General features: G+C 43.7%; 1 protein-coding gene across 1 annotated transcript; it reads right to left on the bottom strand.

The window, feature by feature from the left end:
- Positions 1 to 594: 594 nt before the first annotated feature.
- On the bottom strand, positions 595 to 12,780 carry LOC125381873 (extensin-like). The gene is made up of 2 exons (XM_048399207.1): positions 12,761 to 12,780; positions 595 to 1,594 (listed from the first exon to the last, which is right to left on the bottom strand). The coding sequence occupies exons 1-2, from the start codon at positions 12,778 to 12,780 to the stop codon at positions 595 to 597; spliced, it is 1,020 nt and encodes a 339-aa protein (XP_048255164.1).
- Positions 12,781 to 14,800: the final 2,020 nt, after the last annotated feature.

Below are 14,800 nucleotides of genomic sequence, written 5' to 3'. Positions count from 1 at the left end.
TTACACACTTTTACGTGTAAAAAGACATAAAAACCTTTGATACGCTGTATTTGTGCCAAGGCCCAATTAGTACTAATTGAGTTGTTTGAAAATTTATATATTTTGTATATTAACTGCATTTATTTAAAATCTGAGATCGAAAAAACATGGTTTTTTTCATTTCCGTGAGTACTTTAGGATCTCTTTTTAATCTTCGTAGAAAGGGCACGCTCGAAATCTGCTAAAATGAATTCAACTTAGCCATTATTTAACATAGCATCCCAACAGTGCAGAATACACCCATACATTAAATGGATATTAAGTTTCACAAGCATCATTTTCTGCATGAACCCAGGAATAAAGGATGTTCCGTTCCAGTCTGGCCCATTTTGAGAAAAATACATGTAGTATGAATAAGATCTAATTCTTTGTAACGTATTGTCCATTCAACATAGTGGAGGGGGATTATCAACGACACGTTGTGATAATAATCCTCTCACAATTAGTGTTATTGTGAGATTAACACTGTCCGAGGAGCTTGAATCTAGATGTATGGGGATCCCAGGAGAACTCGTCAAACAACGGTGTTAATCTGGCCACCTCGGGAGCACATGCTCACAGTCTAATGAGCGACACCATCCTAACTCCGGGCTTCGAGGGTCGGAGAATGTTGGGGTTGGAGGATGGGGAGAATTGGGGTGCGCTGGTTGGGGGAGGGGGAGAATTGGGGTGCGCTGGTTGGAGGAGGGGGAGAATTGGGGTGCGCTGGTTGGAGGAGGGGGAGAATTGGGGTGCGCTGGTTGGAGGAGGGGGAGAATTGGGGTGCGCTGGTTGGGGGAGGGGGAGAATTGGGGTGCGCTGGTTGGAGGAGGGGGAGAATTGGGGTGCGCTGGTTGGGGGAGGGGGAGAATTGGGGTGCGCTGGTTGGAGGAGGGGGAGAATTGGGGTGCGCTGGTTGGGGGAGGGGGAGAATTGGGGTGCGCTGGTTGGAGGAGGGGGAGAATTGGGGTGCGCTGGTTGGAGGAGGGGGAGAATTGGGGTGCGCTGGTTGGAGGAGGGGGAGAATTGGGGTGCGCTGGTTGGGGGAGGGGGAGAATTGGGGTGCGCTGGTTGGAGGATGGGGAGAATTGGGGTGCGCTGGTTGGAGGAGGTGGGGCGGGGAGTTGGGATCAGGGTAGAGAATGTTGGATAGTTGGCAGGAAGTTTTATGGCGGGATGGGGTATGGGGATTGGTTGATTGGCAGGATAAAGTGTGATGGCGGGGTGGGGAGTGCGGATTGGTTGCTTGACAGGATTAAGTGTGATGGCGGGGTGGGGTGTGCGGATTGGTTGATTGGCAGGATAAAGTGTGATGGCGGGGTGGGGAGTGCGGATTGGTTGCTTGACAGGATTAAGTGTGATGGCGGGGTGGGGTGTGCGGATTGGTTGCTTGACAGGATTAAGTGGGATGGCGGGGAGTGCGGATTGGTTGCTTGACAGGATAAAGTGTGATGGCGGGATGGGGGGTGCGGATTGGTTGCTTGACAGGATAAAGTGTGATGGCGGGATGGGGTTTGCGGATTGGTTGGTTGGCAGGATAAAGTGTGATGGCGCGATGGGGTGTGCGGATTGGTTGCTTGACAGGATAAAGTGTGATGGCGGGATGGGGAGTGCGAATTGGTTGATTGACAGGATAAAGTGTGATGGCGGGTCGGGGTGTGCGGCTTGGTTGGTTGGCAGAATAAAGTGTGATGGCGGGATGGGGAGTGCGAATTGGTTGATTGACGGGATAAAGTGTGATGGCGGGATGGGGTGTGCGGATTGGTTGTTTGGCAGGATAAAGTGTGATGGCGGGTGGGGAGTGCGAATTGGTTGATTGACAGGATAAAGTGTGATGGCGGGATGGGGAGTGCGAATTAGTTGATTGACAGGATAAAGTGTGATGGCGGGTCGGGGTGTGCGGCTTGGTTGGTTGGCAGAATAAAGTGTGATGGCGGGATGGGGAGTGCGAATTGGTTGATTGGCAGGATAAAGTGTGATGGCGGGGAGTGCGAATTGGTTGATTGACAGGATAAAGTGTGATGGTAGGATGGGTTGTGCTGATTGGTTGGTTGACAGGATAAAGTGTGATGGCGGAGTGATGTGTGCGGATTGTTTGGTTGACAGGATAAAGTGTGATGGCGGGATGGGGAGTGCGAATTGGTTGATTGGCAGGATAAAGTGTGATGGCGGGATGGGGAGTGCGGATTGGTTGATTGGCAGGATAAAGTGTGATGGCGGGATGGGGTGTGCGGATTGGTTGTTTGGCAGGATAAAGTGTGATGGCGGGATGGGGTGTGCGGATTGGTTGATTGGCAGGATAAAGTGTGATGGCGGGATGGGGTGTGCGGATGGGTTGTTTGGCAGGATAAAGTGTGATGGCGGGATGGGGTGTGCGGATTGGTTGTTTGGCAGGATAAAGTGTGATGGCGGGATGGGGTGTGCGGATTGGTTGTTTGGCAGGATAAAGTGTGATGGCGGGATGGGGTGTGCGGATTGGTTGATTGGCAGGATAAAGTGTGATGGCGGGATGGGGAGTGCGAATTGGTTGATTGACAGGATAAAGTGTGATGGCGGGATGGGGTGTGCGGATTGGTTGTTTGGCAGGATAAAGTGTGATGGCGGGTGGGGAGTGCGAATTGGTTGATTGACAGGATAAAGTGTGATGGCGGGATGGGGAGTGCGAATTAGTTGATTGACAGGATAAAGTGTGATGGCGGGTCGGGGTGTGCGGCTTGGTTGGTTGGCAGAATAAAGTGTGATGGCGGGATGGGGAGTGCGAATTGGTTGATTGGCAGGATAAAGTGTGATGGCGGGGAGTGCGAATTGGTTGATTGACAGGATAAAGTGTGATGGTAGGATGGGTTGTGCTGATTGGTTGGTTGACAGGATAAAGTGTGATGGCGGAGTGATGTGTGCGGATTGTTTGGTTGACAGGATAAAGTGTGATGGCGGGATGGGGAGTGCGAATTGGTTGATTGGCAGGATAAAGTGTGATGGCGGGATGGGGAGTGCGGATTGGTTGTTTGGCAGGATAAAGTGTGATGGCGGGATGGGGTGTGCGGATTGGTTGTTTGGCAGGATAAAGTGTGATGGCGGGATGGGGTGTGCGGATTGGTTGATTGGCAGGATAAAGTGTGATGGCGGGATGGGGTGTGCGGATTGGTTGTTTGGCAGGATAAAGTGTGATGGCGGGATGGGGTGTGCGGATTGGTTGTTTGGCAGGATAAAGTGTGATGGCGGGATGGGGTGTGCGGATTGGTTGTTTGGCAGGATAAAGTGTGATGGCGGGATGGGGTGTGCGGATTGGTTGATTGGCAGGATAAAGTGTGATGGCGGGATGGGGTGTGCGGATTGGTTGTTTGGCAGGATAAAGTGTGATGGCGGGATGGGGTGTGCGGATTGGTTGATTGGCAGGATAAAGTGTGATGGCGGGATGGGGTGTGCGGATTGGTTGATTGGCAGGATAAAGTGTGATGGCGGGATGGGGTGTGCGGATTGGTTGATTGGCAGGATAAAGTGTGATGGACGGGTGTGCGAATTGGATGGTTGGCAGGATAGAGTGTGATGGCGGGGTTGGGTGTGTGGATTGATTAAGAGGATAAAATCAGAGGAATAGGAGAGGGTAGAGGTTGAACTGGACGACGGAGAAGAGCCAGGTACGCGTGCTGTATGATGTCGGGTGGGGTGTGGGGATCGGAGTGTCTTGTCTTGGAGGAAAGGTAAGATGGTCGTGTGGGAACTCGATGTTTGGTGATGGGTGAGGCATTCTCCTGGTCGATGAGATGTAGCGTGACGTCAGTGTTGAAAGGCAACTGTAATGTGGTGAGAGGATGCTGATGAGTTGGTTGACGGGGCAAGGTCGGATCTGTTGAATGTTGGCGAGTTGGCAAACAGGGTAAAGTGTGGTAGCAGGATAGAGTTTCGAACAATAAAAAACAGTTCAGCACCAGTGTATTCCCAGTCTTTTTTGTAACTAGTTATTATTACTGTTAAATCATCTGTAGAACCGTATATGGAAGCCAATATTCTGCACCTGACCTAGCCATTCATAATAGGCCCATATTTCTTGGATTCAACAACATGTAACTATGTAGTGGACACATACGGGAACTCCACATAACAAAACAAGATCCACGGAGTTTTATTTCCAGAAGATTCTCGACAACAACATTCAGCTGTGTTCCAGCGATATCACAGCAGTATGTAAATAATCTGGACCAGACAGACCAGCAACCGAATCACCGAACCTGACCACCCGATCCATTTAGTTTACCTTCGAGACAAGTAAAGGATGGTGGACCTGTCCAGTCTAATACCAATCCACAACGTTGGACTTCGACAGTCCGTACAAATGTGTATCACGCCTTGTTTTTTAGTCAAACACGATACTTTTCAAGAAACTGCCATTAGAAGTCGCACACATATTGAGCAATTTATCTTGTGCCTTCTGGCATTTACATTTTTAATGCTTCATTAAAGTCAGTGGTTTCATGTACGAGAGTTCAAACTGTACCGATAGTAGGGTTTAGTTCGTGTCCGGGGCATTAACTGGAAACCCGTCGTTTGCACGCACATCAAATAAGGAATGTAATATTGCCTTTTGGCATTTAGGGCTTTTTCACTAGTGCCATTTTCAACGGTTTTATGGAGACCAGATCAAATGATAATAGGATAGGTTTTGTCTTAAAGGGAAAGGAAATACATCTAGCACGTTGTACAATGCTATTTTTATTGATATGTATGATATGATAACTTTTTCAAGAAATAAGAAAACATAACTCATATCTCGGTCCACATATATGAGTCACGAAGATATTGAAAGGAACATGGAGGCTCTCTTGGTTTGAGTTGTGTCCTTCAGCTGCAATGGTCCGCTATTCAAGGGTTCTAATCTCAATTTCTTCCCTTCTATGATCTTTGGTTTGTCAGCACCGTACACGTGTTCATGGGTTTTACAAACGTGGAAGGGGGTACGTGTGGCCCAGTCGTCTAAGGCGCCGAAAGCCGTTGCGTCCATTTGGCGCGCCAGAAACCTGTGACCGGGGAAGCCCAGTTCGCCCCGATTATGTTTCTAGGTTTGTCAGCATCATACTCGTGCTCTTGGGTTTCAGCAAAGTGGTAAACGCCTGAGACATGCATGATGTATTTAGTACAGAACATCAGAGAACAAAATCACCCATGCAATATGTTTAGCGAAGTGAGAGCAGTGAAAATGGTGTATTTAGTACAGAACATCCTAGAACAAAATCACCCATGCAATATGTTTAGCGAAGTGAGAGCAGTGAAAATGATGTATTTAGTACAGAACATCAGAGAACAAAATCACCCATGCAATATGTTTAGCAAAATAAGAGCAGTGAAAATGATGTATTTAGTACAGAACATCATAGAACAAAATCACCCATGCAATATGTTTAGCGAAGTGAGAGCAGTGAAAATGGTGTATTTAGTACAGAACATCCTAGAACAAAATCACCCATGCAATATGTTTAGCGAAGTGAGAGCAGTGAAAATGATGTATTTAGTACAGAACATCATAGAACAAAATCACCCATGCAATATGTTTAGCGAAGTGAGAGCAGTGAAAATGATGTATTTAGTACAGAACATCCTAGAACAAAATCACCCATGCAATATGTTTAGCGAAGTGAGAACAGTGAAAATGTTGTATTTAGTACAGAACATCAGAGAACAAAATCACCCATGCAATATGTTTAGCAAAATAAGAGCAGTGAAAATGATGTATTTAGTACAGAACATCATAGAACAAAATCACCAATGCAATATGTTTAGCGAAGTGAGAGCAGTGAAAATGGTGTATTTAGTACAGAACATCAGAGAACAAAATCACCCATGCAATATGTTTAGCGAAGTGAGAGCAGTGAAAATGATGTATTTAGTACAGAACATCATAGAACAAAATCACCCATGCAATATGTTTAGCGAAGTGAGAGCAGTAAAAATGTTGTATTTAGTACAGAACATCAGAGAACAAAATCACCCATGCAATATGTTTAGCGAAGTGAAAGTAGTGAAAATGGTGTATTTAGTACAGAACATCCTAGAACAAAATCACCCATGCAATATGTTTAGCGAAGTGAGAGCAGTGAAAATGTTGTATTTAGTACAGAACATCAGAGAACAAAATCACCGATGCAATATGTTTAGCGAAGTAAGAGCAGTGAAAATGATGTACTTAGTACAGAACATTATAGAACAAAATCCCTCATGCAATATGTTTAGCGAAGTGAGAGCAGTGAAAATGTTGTATTTAGTACAGAACATCAGAGAACAAAATCACCCATGCAATATGTTTAGCGAAGTAAGAGCAGTGAAAATGATGTACTTAGTACAGAACATTATAGAACAAAATCCCTCAAGCAATATGTTTAGCGATGTAAAATTGGTTTCCACAGGAAATATCCTTGGGTGACATAGACAGAATATAACCCGCATTCTCGTTAGATGCCAAAGAAAGATAACGAGTTTCGTAAAAAAAGGTGTATCTAACGATAATTAGTGCTGTATTCTGTATATCTCACCCAAGGATATTTTATATATTACTCACTTTATTAATGTAAATAAATAACTCTCTTCGTTCTTTTAACAGATCCAACTGATACCAGTTGCAAATGCGATTACTCATGAATATTGATCCTAGGATAAACTCACTCTTGAGTTACTTGATCCTGGGGAGTGGCCGGGGTCTCCCCCACCGGTACCCGCGCTGTGCAATCAACATGATTTGGTTTCCTTGATCTATCAGCTGAAATTACACCCTATCCAGACCACTCAAAAATAGGAAATCAGTGTGTCCGCCTAAGACGTTCCCTGTTCGACCCTCTACTGAAGAAGTCAACATCAACAAACACGAATCTTGGATGTCGTGTCAGCTTGGAGGTAAAAGTCACCATAAAACAAGATTAGGCAACCCCGATAATTGTTTTGAAAATTGTCTTAAAAATAACCGATTTTGGCAATTTTCATATTTGAGACTGTGATAAAATTGCAAGAGATATAATAAAACCTCGTTCAAACTTTATTAAAGAACTAAAAGTTACACACCTCCTGCTTTTTTTTTTCATTAGTTTTATTCTTTCGTATTTCGCCTTCTCTTTCGTAAAGGGGGGCGGTCACGTAGCCGAGTGGTTAAAGCGTTCGCTCGTCACGCTGAAGACGCGGGTTCGATTCCCGACATGGGTACAATGTGTGAAGCCCATTCCTGGTGTCCCCCGCCGTGATATTGCTGGAATATTGCTAAAAACGGCGTTATACCATCCTCACTCACCCACTTTCGAAAAGGAACTGAAGGATGTACATATGACATGTCCTGCGTTGAACAACAAACTGACGGGGAACCTGGTGATTGTTACCTACTCTTGATGTTTGAATAATAAGAAGCCTTTGCAAGTAACTATTAGTAAGACTAGGTTCCTTCATGCAAATTACAAGCTTAGATGGACAAAGATGGTTTTGTATTCGTGTTACACGATATTGCAAAGCCGTGGGGCCACCAGCAATCGGAGACACTCGTATATAAAGATAGAGCTGCCATTTATATGTAACGCAGCTGTGCTAATATTCTCAGTGTAACTATGATATTACTTAAAGTCATAGAACATCTCCTTATGTGTAGTCGTAAACAGATACATTACAAATTGGTATTCTGTTTCATACAAGCCCGGATAACTTTGCGGAGACAGTTGAGTGAAACGTTACCCGCTTTGTTCATGCCTCCTTAAGAAGCGTCTTCAAAGCAATGCATCCATTAATACGGCATTATTCGACGACCGGCTGTCTTGTAAATGTCGTTAAATTCAGAAATAGAAGTTTTGTGGAAAGAAATTGAATATGATTCATTTTGAAAATAATAGGGGATTATCGTTCAGTGCTTTGGGATGTGAATATTACAAGAAATATAAGCAATGTATGACGAATGTTCCGATGGAAATAGATTCAGCATTTCAATATTCTAATATTGCAAATAAAGATTACAAGATCGGTTTCGGCTGGACCAAGAACTGCTTCAGGCATCAGATAAGATTCCCTTTTAGGAGAAGGATGAAGGATACGATCGACATATTAACCTTAGAAATAGAATTGTATTAATTCCTATTAACTTGGAATAACACTTGGTTACTTTTTAGTTTTGACAGCGTTTAATTAGTTATGGATGGATGTGTTTGATATGAAGGTAGGTGTTTCCCTGTTGTTAGAATGTATGCTCACAATATCAACCACTTGTTTTCCTCTTCCTCACTTTTAGTTCTAGATTGCTGCGACAGTGAAAAACATATTAACTCTAAGGCGCCTGTTAATGCTTATTGCTGTGACGGATATTGGCCTTCGAAATTTGGATACGAATGGGCTATTCTGTCCCGTTAGTGGCCTCTTAGACAACCATTGGTTGCTGAAGACAAAATCTAATCCGGATCTTCACTGGGGTTGCCTACCAAGACCAAATCTAATCCGGATCTTCACTGGGGTTGCCTACCAAGACCAAATCTAATCCGGATGTTCAATGGGGTTGGCTACCAAGACCAAATCTAATCCGAATCTTCACTGGGGTTGCCTACCAAGACCAAATCTAATCCGGATCTTCACTGGGGTTGGCTACCAAGACCAAATCTAATCCGGATCTTCACTGGGGTTGGCTACCAAGACCAAATCTAATCCGGATCTTCACTGGGGTTGGCTACCAAGACCAAATCTAATCCGGATCTTCATTTGGGTTGCCTACCAAGACCAAATCTAATCCGGATGTTCAATGGGGTTGCCTACCAAGACCAAATCTAATCCGGATGTTCAATGGGGTTGGCTACCAAGACCAAATCTAATCCGAATCTTCACTGGGGTTGCCTACCAAGACCAAATCTAATCCGGATCTTCACTGGGGTTGCCTACCAAGACCAAATCTAATCCGGATGTTCAATGGGGTTGCCTACCAAGACCAAATCTAATCCGGATGTTCAATGGGAGTGCCTTCCCGGTGACAGATTTTTGTGGGTTATGTATTGGGGCGTTGGGATATATGTGCGTGCGTGTATGTGCGTGTGTGTGGCGTGCGTGCGTGTGCGTGTGCGCGCGTGTGTGTGTGCGTGCGTGTGTGCAGGTACACATTTGAGGATAGGTGCTTCACCTGTACACAAATTGTAACAGTTTGTGAATCGTAAAGGGTTTTTTTGTCACACATCAGCCAGGGAACAAAACCACTTCCTGAAATCAAAAGCTGAAGAGCCACGCGTCTTTACAAGAAGATTCATAATCATTAGCTTGTTTCTTACTCGCAAGATACCGAAAAAGACACCCAACGTGATTTAATTCACTTACGCAATATGACCAGTCTTATTTCATTATTATACGGAAGTACCAGCACGGCTGAAATCTTTGGGGTATGAGGTCACTGGAGATGGAAAAAAGGCCAATGATAGCATCACGTCAGCCTCGCTAAGAAGTCTCTGATCATGTGACAGCAACCTGACAAATTCGCAACATGTCACTTTCACGGTAACCCAATTACGCGCCATTCACGTGACTCGGAGAACTGGAGACATTAAGTAAGGGGAGGTAATCGAGTCGTGAATGTCGCTACATGGTCGCTAGGGGAACGGCCAAGACACCGCACTCGTAGAAATTAGGACTCGGGAGATTAACAAATCTAATTTTAATTCAATTCATTTAAATGGCGCTGCTCGTGGGAAATCTATGAATAAACAAGTGTCACTAATATCCTCATATCGAAGAAGGGTGAGCGAGCTTTTGCTCTCTGGTGAGAGTCGACAAAAATACTTTCACAAAAAAACCGTCAAATTGCCTTTGATGAACAAACGTTGAAAAATCGTTGTTGAAAATTCTAGAAAAATAGCTTATTTATTTGCCATTTCAGCAATATTGTACCATGACAGTTGCACGATACATTTTAACACTTTCCTTGAAGATAAAATGAAGTTAGGTCGCTGAATATTTATGAACACTACTCCGAGTCGTTAATTGCGGAAAAGGTCATTTCTTTGAAAATGAAGGAAACTGCCAACCATACAGGTGTAAATTGGATTTTAAACGCTAACATCAAAACTCTTCATCAGAATTATCGAGTAGAACTGCTTAAGTATATCTTAAAAACAAGAAAACTGCACTACCCCAAATCCCAGAGGACTGTATTAACCATAATTTATAAGCTGTATTAGTATCGTTTCCTTTTTTGACTTCAAACCAAATGGCCAGGTTTTTAGTAAAACATAAAGTTAAAAAGATTTAGTTAATATTCGTTCAGGAGTAACAATCGTGTCAAAGTACACGTGCCACTGGACCAGCTTGAACAATAACCTGAATTCCTCACAAAACAATGCAATATTGGTAGTGGCAATCTCGATTTATTTAGAAAAAGTAGATCTTCACAATCGTCCAGTGATCTTGGCTCCTTGTTCTTGTGACCGGAATTGCACAGAAAACATTAAAGTGAGTGAGTGAGTGAGTGAGTTATGTTTAACGACGCTGTTAACAGTATTCCAGTTATATCACGGCGTGTCAGCTTAATGAGGGAGGAAAGCCCGAAGTGATGCAGCTCTCAGACGTTTACCACTTCGATGAAACCCACGAGCACGGGTATGGTGCTGACAAACCTAGAAACATAATCGGGGCGAACCGGGATTCGAACCCACAATCATAGGTTTCTGGCGTGCCCAAGGGACGCAACTCTGCACAGCGAATTGCCTAAGACGACTGGGCCACCCGTGCCCCCCATGCCTTGACTAACCTGAATATTAAGTATACACTTGCAAAGCTCTGTGGTGGATAACACGCTCAAAATTCAGGCTCGATTCGAACTAATGATGACTTTTCAGGGAAATGTTTTTGAATACGTTTGAAATTGGATGAAGAGTGTTTGTTAGTTTGTTTTTTGTTTGAGCGTCTGAGACCTGCTGTCGACGTTGCACAACATTTTAACGTTAACTGGGCACGGGTTGCTATTCGCTTTGCAGAACTGAGTCCCTTTGGCAAGCCAGAAACATATGATCGTTGGTTCGAATTCCGGTTTACCCCGATTGTGTGCCTAGGTCTGTCAGCACCTGCCCATGGTGGTCACCAAAGTGTTTCCTCCCACATGAAGCTGATACGCCATGATATAACCATAATACTGTTCAAAGCGGCGTTAAACCCAACTCACTAACTCTTAAGGTTAACAAAGCAACACTTCATCCTCTCAGTTGCAGGTCTGAAGTGGCTACACGTTCTAGACAGCGACATACGTTCCACAACACATCGTAACTAGCACGTAGCCACGCCAGACAGTTCAGCGTCTTCCCAGACGAATCGTGGGTTCGAATCCCGGTCCCCCTGATTATGTTTCTAGGTTGTCAGCACCATACCCGAGCTCGTGGGTTTCACCGAAGTGGTAAACGTCTGAGACCTGCATCATTTCGGTCTTTCCTCCCACATTAAGCTGACGCGCCGTGATATAACTGGAATACTGTTAAAAGCGGCGTTAAAACCCAACTCACTCACTCACTCACTCAGCCAGACAAATCGGAACCAACCGCTGGTCTTCATCATCAGAGCTTGTCGCCCTTTGAGAAGGTTCATTCTAGCACGGCGTCACCGCCGGATGCTTTAAACACGAGGCTACTCAACTTTAAGATAAGAAAATGATGGTGGAAAGGACACCGCACCGCAATTCTTTAAATTGATTTGTACAATATACGCAAAAATGGATAAATTAAAATGGACGATCTTGAATGTCATGTGCTTTAATCACTTGGCTACTCCACATTAAAATAAGAACATGTTGGTGGAAAGGACTGTACATAGAGGATCACACCACACCACACCACACCACACCACACCACACCGTACCACACCACACCACACAACACAACACAACACAACACCACACCACACCACACCACACCACATCACATCACACCACACCACACCACACCACACACAATACACCACTACAGAACTTAATGCAATGCCATAATCGGGATTTCCTGAAATTGATTTGTGCAATATACGCAGAAAATAGATAAATTTGAACCAGACGACTTTGACTTGATGAAGTTAGGATTGATTGTAATTCTCCTCAGCAGTCTCTATTCAAACCACTTAGCCGTGGCCTAAAATAAGAGTCTGAACTAGATATGAAAGTACACGAGCAGCATCAGGAATCACCGTGACCACGTAAAGCCCACGTCGATTGACTCTTGCAACCAGAACGATCAGGGTACGACGACTCACTGAAACCACGCGAACCTCTCTCAGGTTGACTCTAGCGAATTACAACCTCTCTTAGAGTGACACCAGCGAACATCACGATCAGGGTACGACGACTCACTGTAACCACGCGAACCTCTCTTAGGTTGACTCTAGCGAATTACAACCTCTCTTAGAGTGACACCAGCGAACATCACGATCAGGGTACAACGACTCACTGTAACCACGCGAATCTCACTCAGGTTGACACTAGCGAACATCACGATCAGGGTACGACAACTCACTGTAACCACGCGAACCTCTCTCAGGTTGACACTAGCGAACATCACGATCAGAATACCACGACTCACGGTAACCACGCAAACCTCTCTTAGGATGACCCTAGCAAAGATCGCGATTAGGGAATGATGACTCACTGTAACCACGCGAACATCTATAGGTTGACCCTAGTGAACATCATGATCAGGGTATGACTACTCACTGTAACCACGCGAATTTCACTTAGGTTGACACTGGCGAACATCACGATCAGGGTATGACGACTCACTGTAACCCGGCGAACGTCATTTAGATTGACACTAGCGAACACCGCGATCAGGGTACTATGACTCACTGTAACCCCGTGAATCCCACTAAGGTTGACTCTAGTGAACATCACGATCAGGGTACTATGACTCACTGTAACCACGCGAACATCACTTAGGTTGACTCTAGCGAACATCACAATCAGGGTACAACGACTCACTGTAACCACGCGAACATCACTTAGGTTGACTCTAGCGAACATCACGATCAGGTTACGACGACTCACTGTAACCACGCGAACATCACTTAGGTTGACTCTAGCGAACATCACGATCAGGGTACAACGACTCACTGTAACCACGCGAACATCACTTAGGTTGACTCTAGCGAGCATCACGATCAGGGTACAACGACTCACTGTAACCACGCGAACCTCTCTCAGGTTGACTCGAGGGAACATCACGATCAGGGTACAACGACTCACTGTAACCACGCGAACCTCTCTCAGGTTGACCTCAGCGAACATCAATTTGGTTGACTGTTGCATTGGTGTAAAATGAGCATGTTTTTGTTATATACATAGATGTTGGATATATACTTACTTTTACGCTTTGGGTAACGACTACTTCCATTAATTTCTGTAGGGGGTGAGTAAGATAGGGAATATCAAAGTTGTATCATACCGGCATCGAGTCTTGTACAGGCAGAGCAGTGAAGCGTCAAATGTGGAAATATCCTCCACGTGTCTGTAACCGATTTTAGTGTTGAGACAAAATATGTGAGGTATTTGCATCTGTTTATGACTCCATGGTACTACAATCCTGGTGGTGCAAATGGTGAATGTGAAGTGCAGATTTGAATTTAGAAAGAGGGCAAGAATTTGAATGATCCAATTGATGTTGATTAAATCAAGCCACGTAATAATGTAGTAGCCCTACCTATCTACCCTTAATTATATTAGAATGAAACTAACTATAGAGCTATTGATAGACCCAACTTTGAAATCTTCTGTGTCCTTATAATTATAGTCTGTATCAAAATGACCAAACCTGTAGATAGAAAAAATACATTCATTAGTTAAAATCGGAAATAATATACCTGCAATTCTTAAAGCAATTGTCATTATACAAATATCAATGCAACGCTTAAATGACTTAAAACTAATATTTACATAACTATATAATACAATAATACGTATCTGCCACATGTCTTCAATAAAACCTTTAGAAAACTTGAAAAAAAGAGGCCTTGAATATTTTGAACAAGAGCCCCATGACGCTCTTTGATATCTCCGTGGAAAGACCATAATGCTTTTTCAAAGTTTTATTGGGGCCTTGAAAGTTGTAACATTTAACATCTTCTGAGCAAGAGTCATATGACGCTCTTTGATATCTTCGTGGAACGACTATTATGCTTTTTCAAAGCTTTACTGGGGCCTTGAAAGTTGTAACATTTAACAAACATCTTCTGAGCAAGAGTCATATGACGCTCTTTGAAATGTTAGTAGAAAGAGGATCATGCTAGATTGTACTTCAAATGCAAAACCATAGGGAAAGGTGAAAGTTGTAATCACTCCTTTTGACATACAGTTTTGTGGACAGTGTTTTGTCAATCTGAATCTTAATGCATAGATGTAAATATAAACAGATGAGGCGGTTTCACTGGTCACTTATACTTCTAGCTCAGGAGGATAAATCAGTGAAAAGGAATTGACTGTTGGCTTGGCCATTATTGACTGATATCAGATCATCGATAGACATGAAACTGATGTCAAACATCTTGGCCAATTCCCTTGGTTGGATTTTGCCAATCCGATCAGAACCTCTGATGTCTAGTTTTCAGAAAGAAATAGACTGATTACAATGTTTGATTTAACATGATTAAACATTTGATTTTTATTTCTTAAATAAGTCATATACACATCCAATGTACTAAAACACGTTCATACCCATTACAAAAAAGCACTATTTTCATGTATTCAAGTATCGTTTCATTGAATTTTCACCTTGGTGCACTGAAACACATTTCTACACTGCTGCAAAATATTGGCGTAGAAATATCA

This window comes from Haliotis rufescens, unplaced genomic scaffold, assembly GCF_023055435.1.
Source record: "Haliotis rufescens isolate VD_foot unplaced genomic scaffold, xgHalRufe1.0.p SCAF_2, whole genome shotgun sequence".
In the NCBI taxonomy this organism is placed as follows: Eukaryota; Metazoa; Mollusca; class Gastropoda; order Lepetellida; family Haliotidae; genus Haliotis; species Haliotis rufescens.
This window is presented reverse-complemented; position numbering and strand designations above follow the sequence as displayed.

Bases quoted from the DNA above. Each gene is read 5' to 3' on its own strand.
- LOC125381873 (XM_048399207.1), bottom strand. From the start codon at position 12,780: ATGACGTTCGCCGGGTTACA. The intron at 1,595-12,760 runs GTGAGTCGTCAT...TATCCTGTCAAG, and splicing joins ATGACGTTCGCCGGGTTACA to CAACCAATCCGCACACCCCA.